We start from the raw sequence: 24,616 nt of genomic DNA, 5'->3' as shown, positions 1-24,616 counted from the left end.
TTTGCAAGTCATCAGCGATGCCAAAACCCACCTATTTTTAGATGTAGAATACTTCCATCCAGGCACAGGCAAATACTACCACTGCTACTACCATTTCTGCTTGGCTTGCCAATCCACTCTTACTGCCATTTTATCTTGAATATCCTTCTGGGACAGGTACTCTGTTTCTTAACTATGTATTATATATTTTCCTCTTCAAGTAGATTTGTGTCCTTGCTAAAAAAAAAAATATCTAAATTTCCCTGCAAACTGTTACTACTGACCAAGAACTAAATATACTTCTTCAGCAAGTAGTATGCATTTTTCAGCATGTTGGAAAAAAATAATTCTCAGAAGTCATGTCTTAGTGGGAGTTCAGCAGACATTTAGCAGTAATGTCTGGCAAAATAAAGCTCTCAATGTACAAAGAACGAGTTCCTTTACTTACGCTGTATGTGAATCAGCTGCTTTGGCATTTTAAATTCTCCAGGATATATAGATTCATAGTATGCAATATTACTTTCTGCTTCTGGAACCGGTATAACCATGTTATCCCTCTTCTCTCCATAGACTTGTTGTGCTGAGATAGCCCGTTGGAGATGATGTTCCTACAAACAAAAAAGACAAGATGAAAACCCGAGAAAATATTTCCATAACTGAAGACTTGCTAGAGTTGAAAGAAGGCTATTCCTTTGCAAATGCTCTCATTGCAAACCCCCGAGCCCTGACCTGAGGAATGGGTGGTCGCACTCCTGACCCAAAGTGCGCTCCCCCCGCCGGAGGGTTTCCCAGCAGGTGGCGCTCTCCCCTCACACACCCCCCACTTCAGCTTCTCAACTCGCCAGCCAAGACCCGCTGCTGGCACAGCGAGCCACACGAGGCCGCGATTAAACGTATCTGGAGAGACACTTAGGATTGATTAGACACACAGATTATAACAAGTAGCTGCAGACAGATATTGACTCCGGTATTATTCTGTATTTGCCTTGGCCATCTATTGCCAGCGATAACAGAAAACCAGAAAGGAGGCCTGCCATCATCGCCTATGAACAGCAATTACTTTTACCCACTGAATGATTCCTGAAGATGTTCTCATTTATTGTAATGCTTCCCATTATCCTCCTGCTCCTCCTCCTAATCCATCAAATAAAGCAAAAATGCAACCCATTCTTGCTGTAGTTCTCTCAAGACAGTAAGTAATATCTGCAGAGTTCATGCAGAGTTAATGGCAAAACGCCACACAGCAAAACACGTGCATGTTTGTAACTGGTTTACTGACAACATAACATGCTATTTTTTTCCCTAGCATCAGTGCTAGTTTCTTAAATTTCTATACTGTTTCTTTACTGTGCTCAGTAGACCAGTGCAGAAGTAGTTGTTGTGCCAATACAACTCTCAATGAGATGCTATAAACCAGATCACTGAAATACCTAAAAACAGCAACTGCAGCAAAAGGGTAGCAGGGATAGTTGGTTTTAACATTGAAGCAAAACATATCAGTGTTCATCCACATGATCTTATTGCATCTTTACTTGTCTGACTTCAATTTAATTCCTCTAGTATAATAAAGGCAATTAAGATCTTCTGTCTAAACTTTAAAAGATAAGTAATCAAGAAAATTATAAAATAGGCTTTTTTGTAAACTCCAGAGTTGTTGCAGCCTGGAACCCAAATGTGTTCCAAGGTTTAATTCTGCTGAAAGAATTCACAAGATTTATCTACAAACAAATTGCAGAGATTTCTTTTCTATCTGCCCCCTGGTTAAAAGGCTTCTTCACAAAAGGAGACCAATTGTGAGAGGAAGACATAGCACACAGTTGCAAGTAAAACTCACGGCAATGATTTTGATCTTCCAGCAGTTGTAAAGTTTATACACGTATGTCATCTAGGAGGCACGGCAGTATGGACAAAGTAATTTCTTTTCTACCTCTTAGGGAGGCACTGCTCTCAGACACCTCAAATTTGTGTAAACTGTAATAACTCTTCAGTTGTCCCCACAGCTACAACTCTTGCAGAACAGGGAATTAAGGAATTTATCTTCATATAGCACAGTAGGATTCTAGGTCAAATACAGAGTAATAGTCAATGGCTTTTGAATAACAGCAAAGGCTTACTGTTTTTATAACAGTATCAAGGGTTCCTGGTGTATCCACCCCAATCTGTGTTTCTAATCACAAAAAATGCTTTATTTCAGGGAAGGAAAGGGAGCCAGACACTAAAGATTTCAATTTCTCTGATCCACCTCTGATATGGACATGGACACAGCCTATACTTATTTACTAACAGGTTTCAGTAACAAGTACTTACAAAACTTTTAACAATATTCTTGAAACAGAAGCACACATCATGGTTTCAATTCAAGAGACACTTCACTAAACAGAAGAAAGGAAACAGAAAAGGCAACCTCTCCTTACACCTCCACGTACCAGGTTCTCACTCATTTGGACAAATCAGAAACATTAACTTTGGCCCCAACTACAGTATCTCAGCTGGTGGCTCAGCATATCTCTCTCTCTCCTGGTAATCAGGTGCAATTGTTAACTCTGGAAACACTAATTTTTAACAAGAAAGTATGTTAAATATCTACAGTTAACAACCCTACTACAGCTTACAGTTTGTATTCTGCACTCATTCTCCACTGTGACTGTACAGCTGGTAACTCCCACCCAAAACAACACCTCATTCATCTGAGTCCATAGCTTTCCACTGAAAAATGCGGTGGTTTCCTCAATTTGTCAGAATGAGCTTTGAATTCAAATCCTAATCAAACCTTCTTGCTGCCCTTCATGTTATCTCTATTTACTATGTAGATACTGTAGTCCAGACACTCCTGAACACACCAACAGGCGTTTTGAAGACTGAAATCCTAGGAAATTCAACAAATATTTTCATTTATTTGTCCGTCTATTTCTAGATACGGTTTTCTGATCAGATATATTTCCACTATACAACTGTTTCTGTTCACTGCATAACAGAGCAGTATCAAAAAGCCTTTTTTATGCAACTATCCATTATGTTCCGTGCCCTGCTACAGAAACAAGTTTGACTGGATTAACTGGGGCTTGTTCTTGAAAATCTATTAGCTGTTTATAGAAATTATTGTCTTCCAGGTGATCATTCGAGCCAAATAATTTAAACTACCCATATTCCTCCAGGAACCACAGTTAGGATAACTTGCTGTAACTCTCTAGTTTCTACCTTTTCAACAGTCTATGGACTGTTACGAGGTTTTGGGTCAGGATTTTTTTGAACGGATGTCATGTTTTCGGGTGGATTTTTTTGTTAAGAAGCCCAGTTGCAGTGCCTTTTCCTCTTCTCTGAAACATCATCTGCTCCTCTGAAGTTCTCAAATAGCTGCAAAATTATTTCAGACTATTTCTTTAAATTCCTGGGATGAATTTCAGCTGGGTCAGTCAAGCTCAAATGTTGTAATTTGTCATGTTAGAAGGAAACTCATCTGACACAAGGTTCAGTCTTGTAACCCTCGCTGTCATTCTCCATACTACCACAGCTTTCTGTCAGATTGAATCTATGACGACAGCTTAGGGAATCAAATCCACAAAAAGCCATCTCTCTCCTGCAATTTCCCCTGATAACAATTAGAAACAATTAGTCTTCTGACAGAGTGGATCCCTGAAGTGCCAGGGTGTGTGTGTGTGGAAAGCAGTAGGGAAACTGAGAAGAAAGACAACTCCCTTTGGCAGCAGTTAGCCATTAAACTGGCTTAGCCATTAAACTGGCTTAGCTGCTTCACTAAATTAAAGAAATCTTTTTAAAATGAACACCAAGGACAAAAAAAACCCACTAAGATGCATGAAATATTTCGACCATTTTAGTATCAAATAAAATCAAGAAAGTTTCCTCTTAGTACAAATATTTACAGAGTTTTCTCATCTTATTCTGCACATTCATTGCTAGATAGGTCTCACCTTGTTCCCTCTTTCAAGACAAACTTTTCATGTAAATATTAATTGTTCACATATTAGTTGTTCCTATTTATCAGTTTCCACTTTCAGTGTACTCAGATTTCTTTGTTAATGTATCCTTATTGAAACAACATTGACATAGCTGCATTTATCTTACAAAAAACTCAGCCTGAACTGATTAATGTCACAGCAGCTTCACAGTTTCTTCCCTTTCTATCCCAACTTGCTTCCCTTGGATTTTTCATACATATCCTGTTTCACAACATGTACTTATTGAAGGTAGTTTATCCCCGCTGAAACTGCCTTCTGCTTTCACGTTTAACTGTCTTCAATCTATTAGTTAGGCTTATATCCAGAAAACCTTTAATCTTCAGTTGCTCTCTCTGCCTGACATAAAATGCTATCGGAATTGCAGCTTCAGGAGTCGTTTGTTCTGTGATGTAATTTGATCAAGTCCTTTCAGAACAACGATACTGTTCCTCAAACTTCATTCCCTTTAGACTGCACTAATGGTCAGCCAACTTTGTGTTTAAAGCTCTTCAATGAGTTCATCAAGAAAATCCTAAAAACCCGCTCACTCTTCCCAGCCCCCAAGTTAAGTTGTCCATCAGGTTTAGCTACCTATCCTGGCTCATCATGTGGTCTGACAATCCCAGCAAAGGGATGCAGTGGGAGAAGTCAGCCAGAGACAGATGATGTCTCAGGAAAGGAGCAGCTTCATCATTTTTGCAACACTCAGCCAGAAACGTGAACTGAGGGACAGGCACTGATTTGTTTTCTCTGGTGACCAGTGACAGGACCTGAGATAACAGCATGAAGCTGTGTCAGGGGAGGCCTAGGTTGGATATTAGGAAAAGGTTCTTCACCCAGAGGGTGGTTGGGCACTGGAACAGCCTCCCCAGAGAAGTGGTCACAGCACCAAGCTTGTCCAAGTTCAAGAAGCGTTTGGACAATGCTCTCAGACAAGTGGTGGGATTCTTGGGTATGTCCTGTGCAGGGCCAGGAGTCGGACTCAATGATCCATGTGGGCCCCTTCCAACCCTAGATATTCTGCAATTCTATGAACTGCACCTTATTCATCACACTATATTCCTGTCCAGAAAATTATCTAGACAGTTAAAATACCAACACTTACCAGATTACACTGCTAGTTGTTTAAACAAACAAAAGCTTGACAACCACCTTTGTCCTTTAGAAGTTTTCCTCTAACCCAAGAGCCTATAGGAAAAGCCCACTGAAACAGTCACCCTTCTGACTACCCAGAATGTAGCAAAGCATGACATACCGAGACATTTCCTAAGCAAAGATATGTATTGATACCATCAGTCATTCTGGAGTCTTCTTTTCTATTCAATTTTAGGATAGCAAGTTTGTCCCTTGTGTCCATTCTTACTGTACACCAGTATCACCAAACACATTCCAAAACATCAAAGAGTGAAAGGACAATTTAAAGCAAGTTGGCAGCAACAAAAGCACACGGGAAAGCAGAACAGAGCAGAGCAGTTCTCATTACAGCCTGAAGGAATTGGAACTTCTGGTCAGTTCTGCATTGAGGGGCAGCAGGATCTCTCTCAAATGATAATGCAAGGATATAGGTATTATTCTTGGTAACAAGTTTAGTACTTGCAAGCTTGTTGCACTTCTGGAACACTACATTAAAAAAACCTGAATTACAACAATTAGCGTAAAAAAGAAAAGATACTGTAATTGTGGTTCAACCTGACTACCAGTAGGCTCCTGCCTGCAAGCAGAAAAAAGCAGAAGCATAGCAACTGAAAACAAGCAGTTATTTGCGTTCTTTCACATTTTGGTAACACTTGGTAAGTTTTTGGCAATGTGACTGTGGGATTGTTAGTTAGTTACAGTTTCTGAAAGAAAACTGGCACATACAGAGCACAGAGGTTTCTTTGACAAAGTATCTACTCTGCAGCACACCCAGGAGAACATATGCAAAGTAAGATAACCACAGTACAAGGCCTTAAAAGACTAAGTGACATAACCCTGTCATTACAGTTGAACAAACCAAAAGGACAGAACGTATATTATCATTTTTGAAAGACAACTGAAAAAATGTTACTGCAGTTGCAATGGGTGCATCCTCAAGAAGCAATTCGCTGTTTTGTAATTTGATTGCTTCCTTCCTCAAATAGTTTCTCCAATTACTTCAGAGCTCTTAGAAGTAATCATTTAAGGCACATTTGCTTATGCAAATGACCCAAACAGCCAGCTATCAAGTCCAGTGTGTAGAACAGAGCAGAAAGTCTCCCAATACTCCAAGCCTACCCTAAGCAAGGCAGTAGTGTCTTTGCTGGGGGAAGCAAAAGGTGGGGTGGTGGAGGAAGCCGCACACCACAAGTAGAAAGAGTTTTTAAAGATAGTGGTATCTATAAAAAGTACACTACTGAGTTCAAATCTGTGCACGTCAGAATCCCATCTTTGCCTCTGAAATACAAAAACTATACAAAAGTACACTGCAATTGATTGTGTCATTACTGGGAACCAAGTAAAACTGTCCATCTACTGGTCTCTGCAGAACTGCTGATCTACATCAGTATGACCAGGGCAATTCCTCTCACATACACCCCCTGCCCGACAGAACTGCTTTCCAAGGCTACCACCTCACAGTTTAAAAGGGACACCAGTTTCAACAGGTAGTTAGCAAGAAGCAGTAGGTTCACAATGGCTACGCTAAAACAGATCACAGTTGACACACAATCAAGGACATACAAGTATACAAACACACATCTGTCTTTTTTAATACACATTTTACCTTTTAGCAGCTTATGATCTGAATCTTTGGGAAAAAAAAACTAAACATGAAGAATCCAACAAAACTGCAGCTCATCTGAAGCACAAACACATTACTCTATAAGATGAAATAAGAAAACTTTAGAAACTGGAAAAATCAGAAGTTGTTATTTATGTCACCCAGAGGCGGTGAAACAGTGCAAGAGCAACCTGATTCTAGACTTTATAAAGCCAAGCTGCTATGAGACCCTGTTGCAGATCAAGACCTTTCAGACTAACTCACTCCATAACATACAGAAGGGACTCCTGCAGTACTTCTGTGACCCACTGCACAGAAATCACTTCCCAACCTCCACCTTTCTTTGGCTCAGTGACCTACAGGATACATATCCTGTCTCTCAGCCATATGAGGATCTCAGTAGCCTGTATGATCAGGGAAGATGGCCTCTTGCAAGAGTGATGGTCAAGTTACACTAGAGAAAATCTGTCCCCAGATTCAATCCAACAAATCTGTGCACAGAGAAGACAGAAAGGAATAAAACAACCAAACTGGCTCACGCTCTTCACTTTCTCCTTCTATCATCAGATCTTAGCTGTCCTGTAACTTATCAAACACTATTTATATCCAAGATTAGGAAGAGCATGGATAGCAACTTCAGAGAATTACATGCAGAACAAGGAAGGGGGTTTTTTGTTGTTTTGTTGGGGTTTTTTAATGCCATCCCTTATTTCTCCTTCACAAAATTCCTTCTCCCTTCCTAGAATCAATTCAGGCACTGGAAATGTTTCTGTGGGACTCTCCAGGGGCAGTTACCTGCCATCCCAATCAAAAGGGCTCACCTAGGGACAGGGAAGCACCAGCAATGCTGAAGCAAAGGTACAGAATACACAGCCAGAACACAGAAGCCCATCATAGATCAGTGTAAACTGTTCAGAGATACTTCCTTTGCATTACTCTTCTTTTTAGGGCAGAGTGGCTCTAGTGTCTTCCAGTATGACTGAAAGCAAAAACCTTCAGTTGTTCCTGAATAGCAGATTCCCAGGTTGTTACAGAAGCACTTATCACAGAAACATACCACACTGTTGCTTTTCCTGCCTCACATGCACATCCAGTCACACATGCGAACAACAAAGACATTCTGACAAGTTTGTTACAGCATTTGTTTCCAAACTGCCACTGAAAAGTTGCCCTGACTGAAGTCATACTAATGAAGGCAGTCTGATTCTGCCTTGCAAAGCACAGAAGTCTTCAACTGGTATTCTAGCACAAAATAAATCCCCAAGTTACACTGATCCTTGACTGAGACACAGAACCCAACTCCTGAATACCAGCTTATAGATTTGGCCTTTGATAATGGCAAGGCAATAGTTTTGTTGATAAGCATAAATGCAGCTTCAACCCTCTGGAACTCGAGTACATGCATATCATATAATGTGGTAGCAATTGTTTAAATCTGGTCATAAGAAGCACGCATGATCCAAACAGGACAGAGATGGTGGGTCAACAAAGCAGCATTCCTTACTCTCTTCCCTATGACGGGTCCTGAAGAAGACAGCAGATCACTTCCTTGCTCTTCATCTGGCCCACAAACAATTGTAGCCATCCTTATTAGTATATATGGACACAGGGTGAACACCTTCTTGTATCAAGTGAAGCTGCCTGAAGGTTCACCCAAACCACATGGCTGTAGATCTTCCCTTCGGAAGCTGCCAAGACCTCTCAGTGCCTGAATCATGCTACACAGTAGAGAAACATGTTTCCTTGTTTTTACAGCAGACCCTAAAACTATCCCTTCATATTCCAAACGTGGAGGAAAACTATGGAGGTTGGTTCTGTTAATCAACTGATGTCGGTCTCATGAGTAGTCAATTAAGAAGGATTCCACTGTAATCACTATAATAATTAAAACTCTGCTACAAATGCCAACTTAAAATAGCTACACAGGATTAAACAGCAATTGCTCGGTGAAAATGTGATCTAATTTACTTTTAAAAATGCATAGTTTTGTAATTAACAAAGTATCAAAAAACCCTCACTAATTATTAGACTTTTTATCTGGAACACTGGTTAGAAATGGGGTCAGCCACACTGTTTTGAGCATTGTAGTAGTAGACTATTTTCCCCATGCTCACATCAGACACTTCTAAGAGTACACAAGGAGTCTGTCCTCTTCCTGGAAAAGAAAAAAAAAAAAATCTTTCTTCTATATTTACGGACTTCCATCAGCAAATTACAACTTCTATGGAATTTTCACCTGCCAGCCTTGTTTGGTGAATGGTGGAGGACAGGTGGAGGACACACAGGGCATTTGACCCAGAATCTAACATTAGTACCCGAGACCATGACAGCACCAGGAGAAATGGAGAGTGATTTGCTTATCCTGTTATCAGAAGACTGAAATCAGTTTCATGTTTTACATAACAGGCAGAGACAAAGAAATGAATGAGACCAGCTTAAGACATGCCAGAAGATAATGTATCCAACCTAGGAACCCTAGGAATCAGAAAAACTCTAGTATTTAACACATACATTAATTACGCAGAATAGTTCACAAACATAATTTAGCACCTCTGTCTTTCTACACTCAGGTCCTGTTCAGACTACCTAAAAAGCTTTGTCTGCCTGCCCAATTGCCACTGCACAACATTTATTCAGAATCACAGGACTCAGTAAAAGTTTGAAATGTTTAGTTTGGAAACCATCATTTAAGATCAAAACTAGAAGGATCTAAACCATCTCCTCAGTGTTTATAATGGCCACAAAGATTGCCCATCTCTCCTCTGTAATCACTTTGGCTCTCATGGAACTCCTCAGCCTAGGCAGCCCCAAGGGGAGTTACTCTTGGGTGACTCTTCCTGCTGTGAACTAAATCAGTTCATGAACAGGTAATGCAAAGACCAGGACACACTCTAGGAGAACACTGGAACTGCCTCATCTCATTACCAACACAGTTAAACCAGCTCAGCCTGTCTCACTACCTTTGCTGCATCAGACTTCACTGCAAACCTGTCCCAGTGCCCCTTCCTTACCTCAGCCTGCTATTCCAGCTGTATTGTCATCTGTGAGACTTCAATGCATGAAAACTGTTTCAGTTATCTACAGTAAACAGAATGCAGTCTAATAATTTAACAATTTCCCCCTAAATAAGGATTCTAAAGAACATATTAAGATGCTTTTAATGTATTATGTAGGCAGTCCAGGGCATGACCTCCACAATGAAATCAGACTAACACAAAGTGAAGTAAAATTTTACACAGTTTACAAGAATACAGCTTTCAGGATACAGACTACAACTGAACGAGAACAGCTCTTAGAATTCAGCCTTTCCTTATCAGTTTTCAACTATAAAGCCATTTAGGAGAGCCCAAGTAAGTCTTTACAGCAAAATTATTTCTCCCTTGTATGTGGAATATGGAAGTAGAACTTCAAAATAACTTCATTAGCTGACTCATAATAAAACTGTATCAAGTTCCCAAATTAAAAGATAGATGCAGTGATATCTTGCTGCTTGATTAAAACAGTACTGTGCATTAGCAATACTTTGTAACTCAAGTAATTTTGGATGGCAAAAGATTACACTTGGATTCCAGCGTTTTTATTAGTTACAGGGACTTGATACTACTGTGAACAGTATTTAGCACTGATAAAAAAGCAGTGTCACTTGACTAACAAGCAACGTGGTAGCCCGACTCTGCAGCTAACAAATTTCTATTCTTTTTCACTCTCTTCTGAACAATACTAATATGCAGATGCACACAGGGTTGTGTGTTCCAACAGACAGGAGTCTCAACTATTCCACTTACAAATCATCATAAGACACTATACACAACACCAGGTGAAATTAAAGGCTAAATTATAAATCTAAAAATTATATCTAAAAATTATAAATCTATAAATTTTGATAGCAGAATTAAAAAGAAGCCAACTTCAGTGAATTATTTTTTACATTTCTCTCAATTTTTTTGTATCAACTATGGAAGAATAGTAAGTCTCTCACTCCTTCCATAGGGCTTGTTCCTCAGACCAGGTTTTCAAATGATCCTCAGTAAACCAACCCTCTTTCTTTGCAGGTAAGATACATCTCAATCTGGATCCATTAATCAACTTGACAGCAGTACACAATCAAGAGAGGTAAGGCAACAAAAAACACTAGGCAAAGGGAAAAGGAACAAAGCCAATAACACACAGTCTGAGCAGCACCTCTATCTCCCAGGATTAGTCTACCAAAGGCTCAAACCCATTCCCTTTCACAGGCCACACTGCACAAACTGCAGAGATCAACAGCTTCCCCGATCTACATATGATCAACACTTCTGAAGAAAACAAGCCCAAGAACAGGATTTAGCTGGTTTGGAGGCTTTTTTTAAAGTATTAAAAACAGATCTTGAAAACATTACCTAGATCTACTGCTTTTTCCCTCAGAATTTGCAGTAAGACTCCAAAACTCAACATTAACTAGAGCTTGACCACTGGATCTCTGAACACCAAATTGCGCAACTACTCAAGGACTTTAAATAAACAAATGCCCAATGTGATTGACTGGGCTACCCTAAATGCCAGGCATTACTAGTAACCAAACTCCTCAAAGAATGCAGAAACATTTTTGGACACTAACTGCAAGACAAGCGTACATTTTGCCTAACATCATCTCAAAAAGGAGCCCACGGGCATCCCTACTGAGGACAGTAAGAAAGCACAAAAAATACAACCATACTTGCACAGCAGTTCTCTATGAACCACAGTATATCAGAAACTGGGAGCAGAAGTCTTTATGTTTAGTAGTCCAATAATTTCTTTCCTCTACAAACTTTGTAGGCCAGTCCAAACTATGCAACTTTAATGTTAAAGAGGCTTGAGAGACACTCAACACATATGCAACTTTATTGTTTTCATTTGCCTTTCCCCCCAACCAAAAATAATAATAAAAAAAGATAAATCAGTGAGTGAATGGGGTTTACACAGCGTCTATAACACACAGAACTAAACCAGCTGTACCTTCCCCTAAGATGGCTTCATTTACAACATCTTGTCAGGTTTAACTACTTCTTCTGTAAAGTATAGTTTCATTACCTCAAGCAGTCATTCCCTTAAAAAAACTAACAGAACTTGATACTTATACAGAACATTATACAATATTCAAGTTATGTGGGAACAGAAAAATATCAAAACTATTAAAAAGAAAACCACGTATCAACATTCGCCTAAAGTTCATTCATTCGCGAGTTGAGGCTCAGCATCTCACATCAGACAACAAAAAATAAGTTTGCCATAACAACCTAAACAGTCTAAGCACCTTTTAGGAAGCTACATGTGCATTCCTCATAGAAAGCCCATATGTTACAGTTGAGTTAAAAAAAAAAAAATAAAAATCACACACTAAAGAAGCTTCCAGAGCACTGTCTTAAACTATCAAGCTTATCTGATTTCAAAAATGAACAAACAAAAAAACTTCTTCACATTAACCACTTCCAAGTCTGCAGAAAAAGCATTCAGTGCATCAAAGCCATAGCTATTAGCTAGTCTGCTAAACAAGCACAATTTCAGGGACTCCCAAAATTTAAGCACTTTATTCTTCTGTATAACAATTTATTTCCATTGTGTTATACAGCGATGAGCAGAAACATGACCTGCACACGCACGCAGAGGATGGCAGAGTATACCTGACCCTGTCCTTGAATAACTGTCAGTGCAGTGCCAATGGTATCAAAGTTCCCATCTCATATTCCCCCAAGTTACAACTTTTGTCAAAGAAAAAAAAAAAGAAAAAAAGTACTGGAGTTCGTAACTCTTAGTAAAAGGAGCTTTTTCATGTACTAAGACAGCAAGATACCAAGAGAACTGACGAGACATTTGGGAAAACTAAAGTAACACCCCGCAAGTACAAATGCTAGAAGAGACATACTCAAGAGTTACACTACATAAGGCATCTGGTAAAGAAGAAACCTGCTTAGCAATTACTTACAATTGCTCTAGTCAACTAAATTTTGTCAAAGTACATTCATGAAAATGCAAGTAAAACCTACCAATGCTTTTCATGTAAACACTCCTAGCTTCTGCATTCACACCACCAACAGATCAGAGTTTCAGGTCTGATGCCACAAAGGTGGAAAAGTGCTTCTTCAATAGTGACAGTGACAGGTGCAATACTGAATAACCTAAAATAGATTTTCCAAAGATTGCACCACTGTGGTGAGGTTATCTATGTATTTCCTGCTACTCATATAAGTCTTAAGGTGGTAAATCTACATGTTTAGACACTTTCCTCGGCTTAGAATGAACATTGCTACATCTGCATGAATAAGGATGCTACTTAGAGTAGAAGCCTGTATTAGGCTGAAAAGCTTAGACAATGTACCAATTTAAAAGTTTCCTGATCAGTAAAAATATGTTTTGAAGGATAAACTACCAGTCAAACACCAAATCATTACTCTTCATAGCTCAGCTATTTATGGTGACTTGTAATCTTCAGGTTTACTTAAATTGCCTTTAAAAACACAAGATAGACCTAGCATTTCAAATTCATGACCTTCTACGTGCAATTATGACCAAACCTGCTTTTAAGACTGGTGCAAACACTGAGCAACAAAGACAGTAAAGTCATATGGAAGAGGGGAGGAAAGAAGGAAGAACAGAAGAACAGGGGTGAATGGGAAATGTTCCCTACAAGAACAAGTATTTCCTTAATGTTTGTAAGCTCAGGGTATTTTAAGTTCCATTGTTATTCTCTCTATGCACACAGTCAGAGTTAAGTGTTTGACTGGGACAAAACAGGACTACTGAATGTCACATCCAAGGAGAGTCAGCTGAGCCCCATCCTGCTGGTCACAACACAGACCTGATGCTTTTCCACATGTGCAGTTGCACACGGCTACTGATTCTTAATGGGCAATTCCCAGTTACAGGGGAATAAAGTTACAGGGGTATGAATATCCATGATTTCATGTGTCTACGTAACATATATAAATATATTAAGTGCAACAGACATTTCAGAGACTGCTTTGTGCCTTTCTCAAATACTGAGTCCAAGGATACAGCCCAACTATCAGCAGCAATTCACATTTACAGGACTTCAGAAAGCATCCTCTTATGCCAGACATTCCACCTGTCCCTCTCACCACCCAGAGCCATGTAAACTACCAGAGGCTTTCAGATATTTGTACTTTTCATTAATTCATAAGTCCCTTCTGTGCAAGGACTCTTCTGGCTACACTACCATTAACAAGCATATTCATAAAAGATTATTAGCACATTGCATCTTGAAAAATATCAACTTGACACTGCATACATTCTTGGAGAGCAGAATTCAGAGCTCCCTAAGGTATTATACTATTAAATTACCAACTACCACTTATACCACTTACCACATTTAATGGCTTGATTTGGCTTACAGTAACTGCAAGCCAAAGTAACATGATGTTCTCTCCATCCCTCGTCATGATACTGTTGCCAAAAGCTGGCTCAGGACCTCAAATTCCAGATCCACCTGTACAGAGTGCCATCTGCTAAAGTGCTGGTCTTACTTCCTTCAAACTCTCAGCAACAAACCCTAACATTCTCAGGTAATGTGCATACATGATTCATATTTAACAAGTGTGAAAGAGCAAAGAATTGAAACAACCCAGAGTTAACTTCTCAGCCAGCACTTAGCCCTACGATCATCTGATGAGAAATTACATCACAGCCTAACTGTGCACGCTCACTCTCCCTGTTAATGGTGGGAATAAACCACAAAACCAAAACAAACATCCAGCCAGTATAAACTCTACATACACACCTGGGAGGGAACTCTACATACACACCTGACCACAGTGCAAAACAATCTGGGCTAAGACACTCTACAGCAAAATTATTGCTAAATCTTCCCCTTCTCTCTATTAACTAAAAAACCGCTTCTTATACAGTGTTCTCTAGAGTACCGGTCAAGTAAGAGGTCAAACTTCCTCTACTGAGAGACAGGACAATAATATTCATGAGAACATTAACACTGGAAAACATTCAAACTATCATTTTCCAGAAAATTATACCAGGGAAATTACAATTTAAATTTCATATACCTCACTACTTTAATTTTTCCAATTACTGAGTTAAGCAAACCTCTGAATTCAGCATTTAAAAATAATCAGGTTACTAAATCACGCACCCGGACCTTTTTTACTGGCTGAAATGAATCACTAATGAAGAGATTGAGGACTTGGTTTCATAAGTTTGAGTTTTTTATAGGCTCTTGTTTACCAATAGAAATATCAATGAATTGCTTCTGGATGTCTTTGGAACTTCATGCTATCCTGCCATACAATAACAAAACTGTTACTTTCTGATGGGACTTGTTCCACAACATACCCATGTCATCAACACTTAAAAAATTATAGCTAGTAGATGTTTCTTTCCTCAGCAATAGAAACGTAATTGAAGCCCTTTAGAGCTTCTCTTTACTCACCAGTACTTTCTTCCAGTACTTAATGCTAAGTTTTGTCTTTATTTCTAGGACATTCTGTAGCCCATGTTCCAACCACCTGAAGCCCTCAAAGAAAACATTTCACAACTACCATCTACCAGCACAAGGTCCTTCTGTAGTGAAGTACAGATGCCATGGAAAAACAGGCCGGATGTAAGGGTTTAACTACAACAAACCTCACTGCTTTTGGTTCCAGTCCAAGACATGTAAAATTTGTTTTCAATATTTAGCTACCATTAAGCTCATTTCTAAACACCTATGCAGGATAAAATACCTCAGAGGAAATACCTCTCTTTCAGAGGAAGGTTGAAAGCATGAGCATGCAACAAAGTTCTGTTAATCACTCTTATCCTACAGCCCTGTTAAGGATTTGTTAGGCAGAAGTGCTTTGTAAATACGCATCTTTCACAGATTTCCCACTCACATTTCCTTCTCACAAAATACACCTTATATTACTGACAAAAAAAGGGAACCTGTTTTCCTCCAGGTTTGGTAGCTCAAGTTCCTTCCCCTCACACATACACTAAGAAAATAAAGTCTTGCCTATTGACCTAAAGTTCTAACTATGAAGTTAGTCCCCAAGAGGGACTGTGAGTATTAAACTACCTTTAATCCTAATATTTGAGCAGTCTCATTTACTATTTGGCCTACTTTGAGACCACAGCATCATCATCAGAAAACAGAGCAAGTGCACTAATATTAATAACAACTTTCTTCTAACTAGACAAGATAAATAGCAAGAGAAGGGCAAACAAGGTCATCATGTTTGGCAAAGAAAACATGACAGTAAAAAAAAAACTCGTCGAGAAACACACTAGAGTGCATAAATGCATCCCTAAGTATCCAAATGCTGCAACACTTTTGTACAAGTAACCTGCTTAAAGGAGTCCGTACAAAACACAAAACATTCCGCAGGACCCAAACCCATGCTGGCTCTTACCTGTAGCCTTACTCCTAAACTTCCCAATAAAACCCCCCTGTTGTCTTAAATTCAGCTCTTTTATGAGATGTATCATATCTAGGTTAGTGAATTGTCAATCTTGTCATATCACAACACTGCACAATCTTCTCCCTGAAACCATTTTCTGCCACTCTTTTCAGAATTCTCTTTCTTGTATTTTAAGTAATGAGAAAAATCAAATATCAAAAAGGCACACAGGACATATCCTGCTGAAATACTAATACAGAACTGGGGGTGGAGGGGTGGAGACTTTACCACGCATTTAAAAGCTGCATTTCTCAAGGAAAAACATAAAAGCACAAGGGAAGTCAGGAATCCAATTTTATCACCAGTGATCAAAGAAACTTAAGAAGAAGAACAAAATTAGAGAATTTAGAAACACGCAAAAATGGGACATTTCAAATAATTAAATCCTGCAAAACGCCTGGAAGGAAATATGTTCCATACTATGTAGACAGATTAACATGAGGAATGATAATAGAAAAAAGAGTTAAAAAAAAAAAAATCAAGTCATATAAAGTGCTTCCACGCCTATGCCAAGAAAAGCATTTTCAGTGAGCCTAACTGCAGATCAAGAGTTTAGAAAAGCAACATGCACCCTTCTTCACCTTCCTAAAGAAGTTCTGCATCATTAATGCACAATCATTACACTTTCATAACAACACAGCCTGACACAAAATCCTTGAGTTTTGAAAAGGGAAATCTGGGGAAAAAAAAAAAAAGCCGATGCAGAATTCCTCTTTGCATGCTAACACCTTCCCAGCAGTCACGCTTTGCATTGAACATCTGACCAATGAAAATCCTGAACACTACAGTGCTTCAAATCATAACAAAAAACAGACAGTAGCATTAAATGTGTGCATAGGGTAGCCTTTACTACAAATCTCTCTCCTCGAATGTAAGCTTTGTAAGTGTTCCAGGAAGGCTTCAAGATCTCTAACTGATTTCTATTTATGACTTGGAACAACCTTGAAGTCTTGAAATTGATATAAAGGTATGAACTCAAACGGATATTGGAAAGCAATCCTTTCCAACAACACCCTCTTGAAAGCTTCCAATTCAAAAAGCAATAATTTTGTAATTCCTGATTAAATATAAAGGAAACAAATCTTTAAGAGTGGTACTTAAGCTTTAAGAGGATCGTTTCCTCTCTCACTCGAGCTACCTACCTGTGCTTGAAGAAAATGACAGACCAGAAAGTTTTCAAAGTTTTATTGCATCCTCAATTCATTCAATTCACCTTCACATATCTGATTAACCGGAAAGATCCTCCCAGAACAGCACATAAAGCTAAATACACAGAAATACACATGGACTGGTGGAAGGGAGAGCAGAGCGTACTCACTAAACAGGAAGAGTATATACACAGACACAAGAGCAGCAGCCAGCATTTTCTGCCTGATGCCATTTGATGTGTTCCTTGACATTAAAGCTGGTTTTCCCTCTTACAAGTGCAATGTGTAAAAAGAACAAGTAACTTATTACATATACCTATATGGCCTGCAAATTGGAATGTTCTGCTCTAGCAGAGTAGATTCCTGCACATATACAGGTACTTGTTCCTTTAAAACAAAAACTTGAAAAAATAATGTATTAACTTACAGGTATTCAAAACTCAGACCAAATACTCTCTACAAATTGATAAATAACTGCATATGTATTTTTGAGGGATATGATCATATAATCAGGGCACAATCACCTGTGGTGAGCTACAATCAAAGTGGTCTACTTAGCGAAAGCATTGGCAGATTTAAGGGCTTGCTACGATGCACATTTTTCCTACCTGAGACAAATTAATATTAGTCAGGTTCCTACGAACAACTAAAACCTTACTGGAATAAATACAGAATGTTAGCTATTAAAATTGGAAGAAAACCAAGGACATATCACCATGATTCTTGAACAGTAAGGTTATGAACTATTGCCCCTTCCCATTAATAATGTTACTAATATTCTTCTGCATACAATTAATACCCAATCATTTGCTGAAATACATTATATATCAAAGCTGCAAAGCAGTCAGGAAGACAACTTTATGGGGATCCTCCTTAAGACCAGCTGTGAAAATTCCCAGGAGGTAAAGCCTTTCCATACAAGTCTGGCTCTAAAATGACTTACAGCTCCTCTGCTTCAACTCCAAACCCCTGCCAGTTCCATTACTTCTTGTGCTATTAAGAATACTGCTAACAAAGTTGTATTTGTGGGTGTCTTTCCCCCTTTCCCCAGCTTAGTGTAAACAATTTGAGACAGATTTTTAAGTAAATGAGTACTAAGTAAGTCTAATCTTTTTCACCTCAAGTCTGAACATGGACAATTGGTCTCCAGTGAACTCTGCTATGCAGAAAGCCACTGCTGTTCCATATCTTCCCCATGTGCAATTATTGGGAAGTCAAGAACAGGACAAAAATAATTTGAGTATGTATGCTCAAATGATTCCTTAAGAGCAGTCCACATATAGCTTTCTTTGATGGAATAAATTGCTGCTGTATACATTATAACTTAGAGAACAGAATCACAGAATGTTCTGAGTTGGAAGGGATCAGCAAGTCCAACTAGTAGCTCTGCACAGGACAACCCCAAGAATCACACCATGTGCCTGAGAGCGTTGTCCAAAGGCTTCCTTAACTCAAGACAGGCTTGGAGCTGTGACCACTTCTGTGGGGACCCTGTTCCAGTGCCCAACCACTCTCTTTGCTAGTCAGCTTAAACATTCCCTGACACAGTTTCATGCCACTAAGATTACTTAAAGTGTCCTAATTATTCTGCTTTCAAATAGAAAAATCTCTTTCAATATTAAATGTTATAGACAATAAACAAACTAAAGTTTGCTAATTCATATCCTCCACAATTTCAAAACAGAATTTGAACCTCCTGGAGAAGCCTCTGACATAGCTAACCAACTCCTGCTATTTTCTGAGAGCTTCAGTAGTTTCAGCATTACTTTAGAGCATGGTGTACAGATCTTCATCACTATTACATGGTCAACTGACAGCATGTACAGAACACTAACATCACCTTATCAAACCACTTTAATAGCAGTCCCCTGCTCACAAATTAGTGCCCACCTTCTCTACAGCATAACAACAGGACATCTATCATAATTCCTAAACTTCTACACAGAACTGCTATCTTCTAGGACATTGTCAAATCCCAAAGGCATAATCTATACTTCTTGTTCCCAGATGAACCAGCAGATTTTGCTGCTTCTGATTTCTAACTGGAACAGGCAATCTCATTCCAGCCTCAAATAAATGGCACTGATCTGTAACAGAATTCTGTGCCACCATCATCCCTCTCACTTTAAAGGAAAACACTGCTGGCACAGGTGGGTTTCACATCACAGAATTAACAACTTCTTCAGGTAGCTGAAGGTGGTGCATAAATTGTTCACCACAGAAGCTACTCCTTCCCATCAGCCAGATTTCCTAACTTGCATGAATGTTCGTGTGCACAGAGTAACTTCCAACACTAAAGAGAGCAGAACAGAAAGCTTTAGTGTAACTGAAGATGGAATATCCAGGAAGCTGTCACTATCACTAAATAGTTGGGACCTGGGCACAGAGAGAGAGAAAGGGAAAATGAAGCAAACACTTTTCATCACTTGAATATTTTGACATGGTATGAGAGTTTTCTTACACTTGCAATTTGGCCCCAGTCGTCATAAGCTGTCACACTTTTTCTCTCAAAATTCTCTAAGTATTTTCCCCACAGGGATATCTGAGGTAAGCAACTAAGCTCAACACCATACTAAAAGGTAAAGTTCAGGTCATTATATCAGCTCACAGAAAAATCTCTTCCAATTATGAACTGAGGTGTCTGTAGACTGTTGCTTTAGACAAAATAGCAACAAGCCCTTGTTTCCCTGTTCCCCACCTATCAAATTATCAAACACGTAGGTTCTTGGAAATCTAATCTACAAGTGAAGTGTATTTAAAGTTGAGCACAAAAAAAAAAGATTAGACTGGTATATAAAATTAATGCTTCCTGCTATGAGTGAGCAGAAAAGCTGGACAAAGGGGGACACGACACAGACAGGAAGCAATACTCTTCCAGTTTATAGGACTCCTGAATCAAAGAATATGTGAAAAGGGGTGTCTCTACTCTCCCCATTTGCTTCAAAATATTTTAGTGTTTCAGTTGTTGACTTCTAAGAAGAGACCACTAAAGGAATTCAGTTGCTCTATTGTAGGATTTCAGGACTACTACAATTGGGGAAGGGGGCAAAGATTCTCTTCTGTTAGTAAGCAAAAAACTTCATAGCGAGTTTTCTGATACTACATAAAAGAAAAAAAATAAAATCCAGACTTGAAACTACTGATTCAGTTACAGTCCCTGCTATGATTTTACATTCATGTGATTCCGATTGCCCCTACAAGATTCCAGAATACCCAATAACTGTGAATCATGCATCAGCAAGGGAGTGGTTATTTTAAGAGTATTTAAGACACCACATACACAGTTGTTGAATTAGAAACACACACTTTTATGGAAGCACTCACAGAATGCAGTTTCTTATGCTGGCAAGAATGTAATAAAAAAAACCTATAGAACCTTTAGTTAAATTTTCATATGTAAGTTAAGACTGTTCATACACTGACTCGCTACACCTCAGCTACACATTTTATACATTTTTAAATTCATCAGAGCTTAGATGGTAACATGGGTGCCTTTTTGTACATTTCTTACCAGCTTTTTCCCTTGATGGGTTAAAAGCAGCTGTTTCAGCAGCAAGAGAACCTGGATATGGTAGCCTGCCAACACCTCCAATATGGATTTGGGAGGAGAAAGGCATATTTTTCTGGGCAGATATTGCTTGGAAGGGATCTCTGGCAGCAGTGCCCAAGGCAGTTCTATGGAGAGATGTGATCCTTGAGGCTGCCCAAACTGGGTAAATGAAAATTTACCAAGTAGTGCTTCACTAAATTAAGACACATCCTATTAGAGAATGTGTTTAAAGTCTTCTGAAGCATTTGAACGAACATTAGCTTATCTTCACCAGATTTTCTATAGCATTAGGAAATATTGACAGGTCATACTGAAGGGGGAAAAAAATTATGTCTAATAATGAAATTTTATCAAGTACGTTTTTCTTAAGCATCCCCAAAGGCAGGGCAGGGAAGATAATACAACTGCAGATTTAAAGAGATCAAAAGCACAGTTTAAACTATTTCAAGGGTTTGCTCAAACACCAGGTAACAGAGTATGACAGTAACCAGACGATAATTACACAGATAGACTTAATTCCACCTGCTGTGCAACCTGCCAGTTACACCATGACACATTTACAAAGAAAAACAGTAAGAACTGAATGAACAGATTCATTCTGTGCAATTATAATTTTGAACTTTGGGTGCTTAATCCTTCTTTCTGTGACCAGCAACACTACCTAAAAATAGAAAGTAAGCTCGAATTTTAAACTCTGAAATCACTCTGGCAGAAATGTAATAGGACAAGCAAGCAGCCACTTCAGTGTTAAGGTGAGGGCAACGATTCACCATCAGACCAGGATCTTAGTCAGAAGAGGGAGTTAAGAATAATTCAATAAAACGACAGGACTCTCTCCCCTGCCTCAACACCAAGGTCAGAGACAATGGGATTTTAAAAAGTTTACCCGAGGGGAAAAATGCATCTAACCTATACAAACTTGAACATGCACAAGACAAAAACCCAAACTAACATCCAAAACCTTAGCAGACCATGGTACCATCGGCATCTACATCAGGATAACAAACTCACTCTAGAAAAAACCAAAAAACTCCTCAAAGTCATGATAATTCCCATACCCACATAACTGTGGAAATGTCATCAACACAGACATATTTTCCTATTAGATAATTAATACCTCTGATACATACTATGGGACTTAATTAAAAGTATCTCTGCTCACACACTAACCTTTGCTGAGGCACTGCTTCAACTGAGAAGTTCTAACTTCCCAACATTTTAAATATGCCTTATAATGCTGACATGAGGTGCTTCAAACAAATGGCTTTGTTCCTTTAACTCTCTTAAAAAAAAAACAAAACCTGAAAAAAAAGCCCCAACAAAAAACCCACCCAACTATATTCAGTTATTTTCCATTTTTACTTATCTACGAAGTCTCAACCCTCTCCTACATTTTTATTTCTTTGTATACAAATCTAGAGGCTGAGGATGCAGAGTGTGTCTTATCTCCTTTCCTTTCAAAAGGATGCAAGGAAAACAAACGTAGTTTCCCTTAGTTTGGTTGGAGGCCGTCAAATCTAGGATGCCTATGCACACTTTGTATCCAAAACATAAGTTAATGAGCACATTCAAAAAGCTTCAGACTGTCTTATTTTTTCAGTTTTTATCCCACTTAACTAAATTTACCTCTGCTCTGCTTTTCCAGCTGTTCTCCTTTCAGTCTAGAATCTGAATTTCCAGTTAAAGAAAAAGCAACATCCCCCTCAAAAACAGAAAACCACAGGCTACACAGATTAACACCTTTTAAAAAGTCCTTTATAAAGGATAAACAAATCCAATCCACCTACTTGTTTATTCAGGCAGTTATCAATTAAATTGACTTCCTAGCATTAAATTACTATTAACAGCGGTCTATTGTCTGGTTCTCAAAATTACAGCTTTTAAGATGCGTTTTGCTCAAAACCAGGATTTTTAGACAATACAGGAGATGTTCAGTGTTACATAACAAATGTCATTACATTTTGAAGGATTTGGGTTTTTTGACATGCATATGTCTCCTGATACTTTTTAGTTTCTTAGATTTAGCAACAGACTTAGCAACAGCCACAAACGTGTTTACCTCAAAAACCTGAGAGCTAAACCAACTGTAAGAACACAGGATCAGACGGTAACTTCCAGTACCACTGTGTGTGTTGCCAAAGAGCTTTTTACTAGTCTTCTACCTCCACACAAAATCATTACCTGAAGCCATGGTTGAAGCAAAGCACAGTCTACTTGTTAATCACTTTAAGGCCCTTAGTTGTCACTTCTTTAAGAGTTATTATATCCCTCGTATCAGCTGGGTATTTCAGAACTCAAGTCAACTTAGCAACATTGTTTTTCCTTCAGAAGACTCTTACAGAACATCACCGCTCAACTGAAGTTTTCAATTGTAACAGTGAAGATGCGCTATTCTCCCTATTTATTCTTTGTAGGAACAGGATGGGAGAAAGATAAGATGAAAGGGAAGCAAAATAAGATTCTTTTTTGTGCATCAAAACAGTAATTAGTCATTTAAATATCTTGTGACTTGATGCTTGAATATTAAATCTCTTTGATTGCATTTTTCCCTAGGGAAAGTTATTTAGTCAAGAGGAGAGCTCTTAGCTCCAAATATGTGTTCATTTAAAATTACATTTATGCAAAACTCAAAGCACTGCTAGAATTCTATTTATAAAAAGTTATAAATGCTTGTTCACACTAGTGGAAGCCGCCCTCTCCTCCAGACTCTTACGGATACTTTGCCATCTGTTTGTAATACAAAACATCTATCATTTTCGTATTAGGAAAAAAAATCCTCCAACTCAGGTTTTCAGCTGCTACATAACACAAACAACTACTAACCTTCCTAAATCCTGCATGGCATAAAGTTTGGGAAACAGAACACAAGAGTATTAAACCTGTGAGGTTTGCCGTGACTTAAGTCATAAAATTGTGTCTCTCTTTTGTCAACACCAACATAAAACTGAAGAGAAAGCTTTTTAGGGCAACAAGAGGGAAGGAAGGAAATTTAGCAAGTTTGCAGAAACACGAAGGAGGAAGAGTTTAATATCAACTATTTCACATAAGATTCGAAAGGGATTCAGAAAGACACCCGTGTCTACTGATGGCAAACTAATTTCTCTTGGGGGTGTGTGCTTGTGTGCATATTCAAATACAGGCATGAGCAAACTTTAACTAAGGAAAGTGTCTACTTACGCCTACTGCTCTGAAATTTAACCCTCGAAGCTAGATTTAGGAAACAAAAGCATCGCATTAACCACAAAAACAAACCTTATAATAATGTTTAATATCTTTCCCTTTCCCATTACTACTTTTCCTTAGCTAGGACATATCTCTCTAGGTTTAGGGAGACTATACAGACAGCCCATGTAATTTTCTAGTCTGAAAACTTGTAACTGCCAGGCAAGCAGTAAAAGACAGCAATCTGACATTTCTACATAAATAAATGCCCACTCGCTCACTTGAACTGAGAAATAAACTCAGCAAGCATCACAGCAAACAACAAAACTTAAAATTCTGGTACAAGAGGAAACTAAGGGTGCTTTCTCTTATATTCAGAATCTTCGGGTTTCAATTCAGAACATATCTATTGTGTCAAAAAGAAATACAAGCATTCTAAGCACTGCTACCTATTCCTCAATGGATACAATGCTAAAGTTTTGAGCACCTCTACAAAAATAAACACCATCAAAACAAAACCATAAAAAACACCAACCTACCAATTAAAAACAAATACGAAAACACAAAAAACAAAATCACCACACTTCACAATGTACATTTTAGTGGATGTTTAAAGCAACTTATGACTTGCACAAGACTTGGAAATACTGAATTATGTT

The 24,616-nt window shown here is 38.6% G+C and overlaps 1 protein-coding gene across 6 annotated transcripts in view; it reads right to left on the bottom strand.

Moving 5' to 3' along the window:
- Positions 1-24,616, bottom strand: part of EPC1 (enhancer of polycomb homolog 1) — a 64,790-nt gene that overhangs the window by 22,570 nt on the left and 17,604 nt on the right. For all 6 annotated transcript variants that reach the window (XM_027717414.2, XM_027717410.2, XM_039380653.1 and 3 more), the window contains one exon: positions 428-587. In XM_027717414.2, the coding sequence (XP_027573215.1) occupies positions 428-527 (100 nt within the window). In that variant the 5' untranslated portion in view covers positions 528-587. The remainder of the gene's footprint in view (positions 1-427; positions 588-24,616) is intronic.

This window comes from Pipra filicauda, unplaced genomic scaffold, assembly GCF_003945595.2.
Source record: "Pipra filicauda isolate LSUMZ 115617 unplaced genomic scaffold, ASM394559v2 scaffold1_size10287979_pilon, whole genome shotgun sequence".
In the NCBI taxonomy this organism is placed as follows: Eukaryota; Metazoa; Chordata; class Aves; order Passeriformes; family Pipridae; genus Pipra; species Pipra filicauda.
Note: the sequence above shows the minus strand (reverse complement) of the source record. Positions and strands in the feature narration are given on the sequence as shown.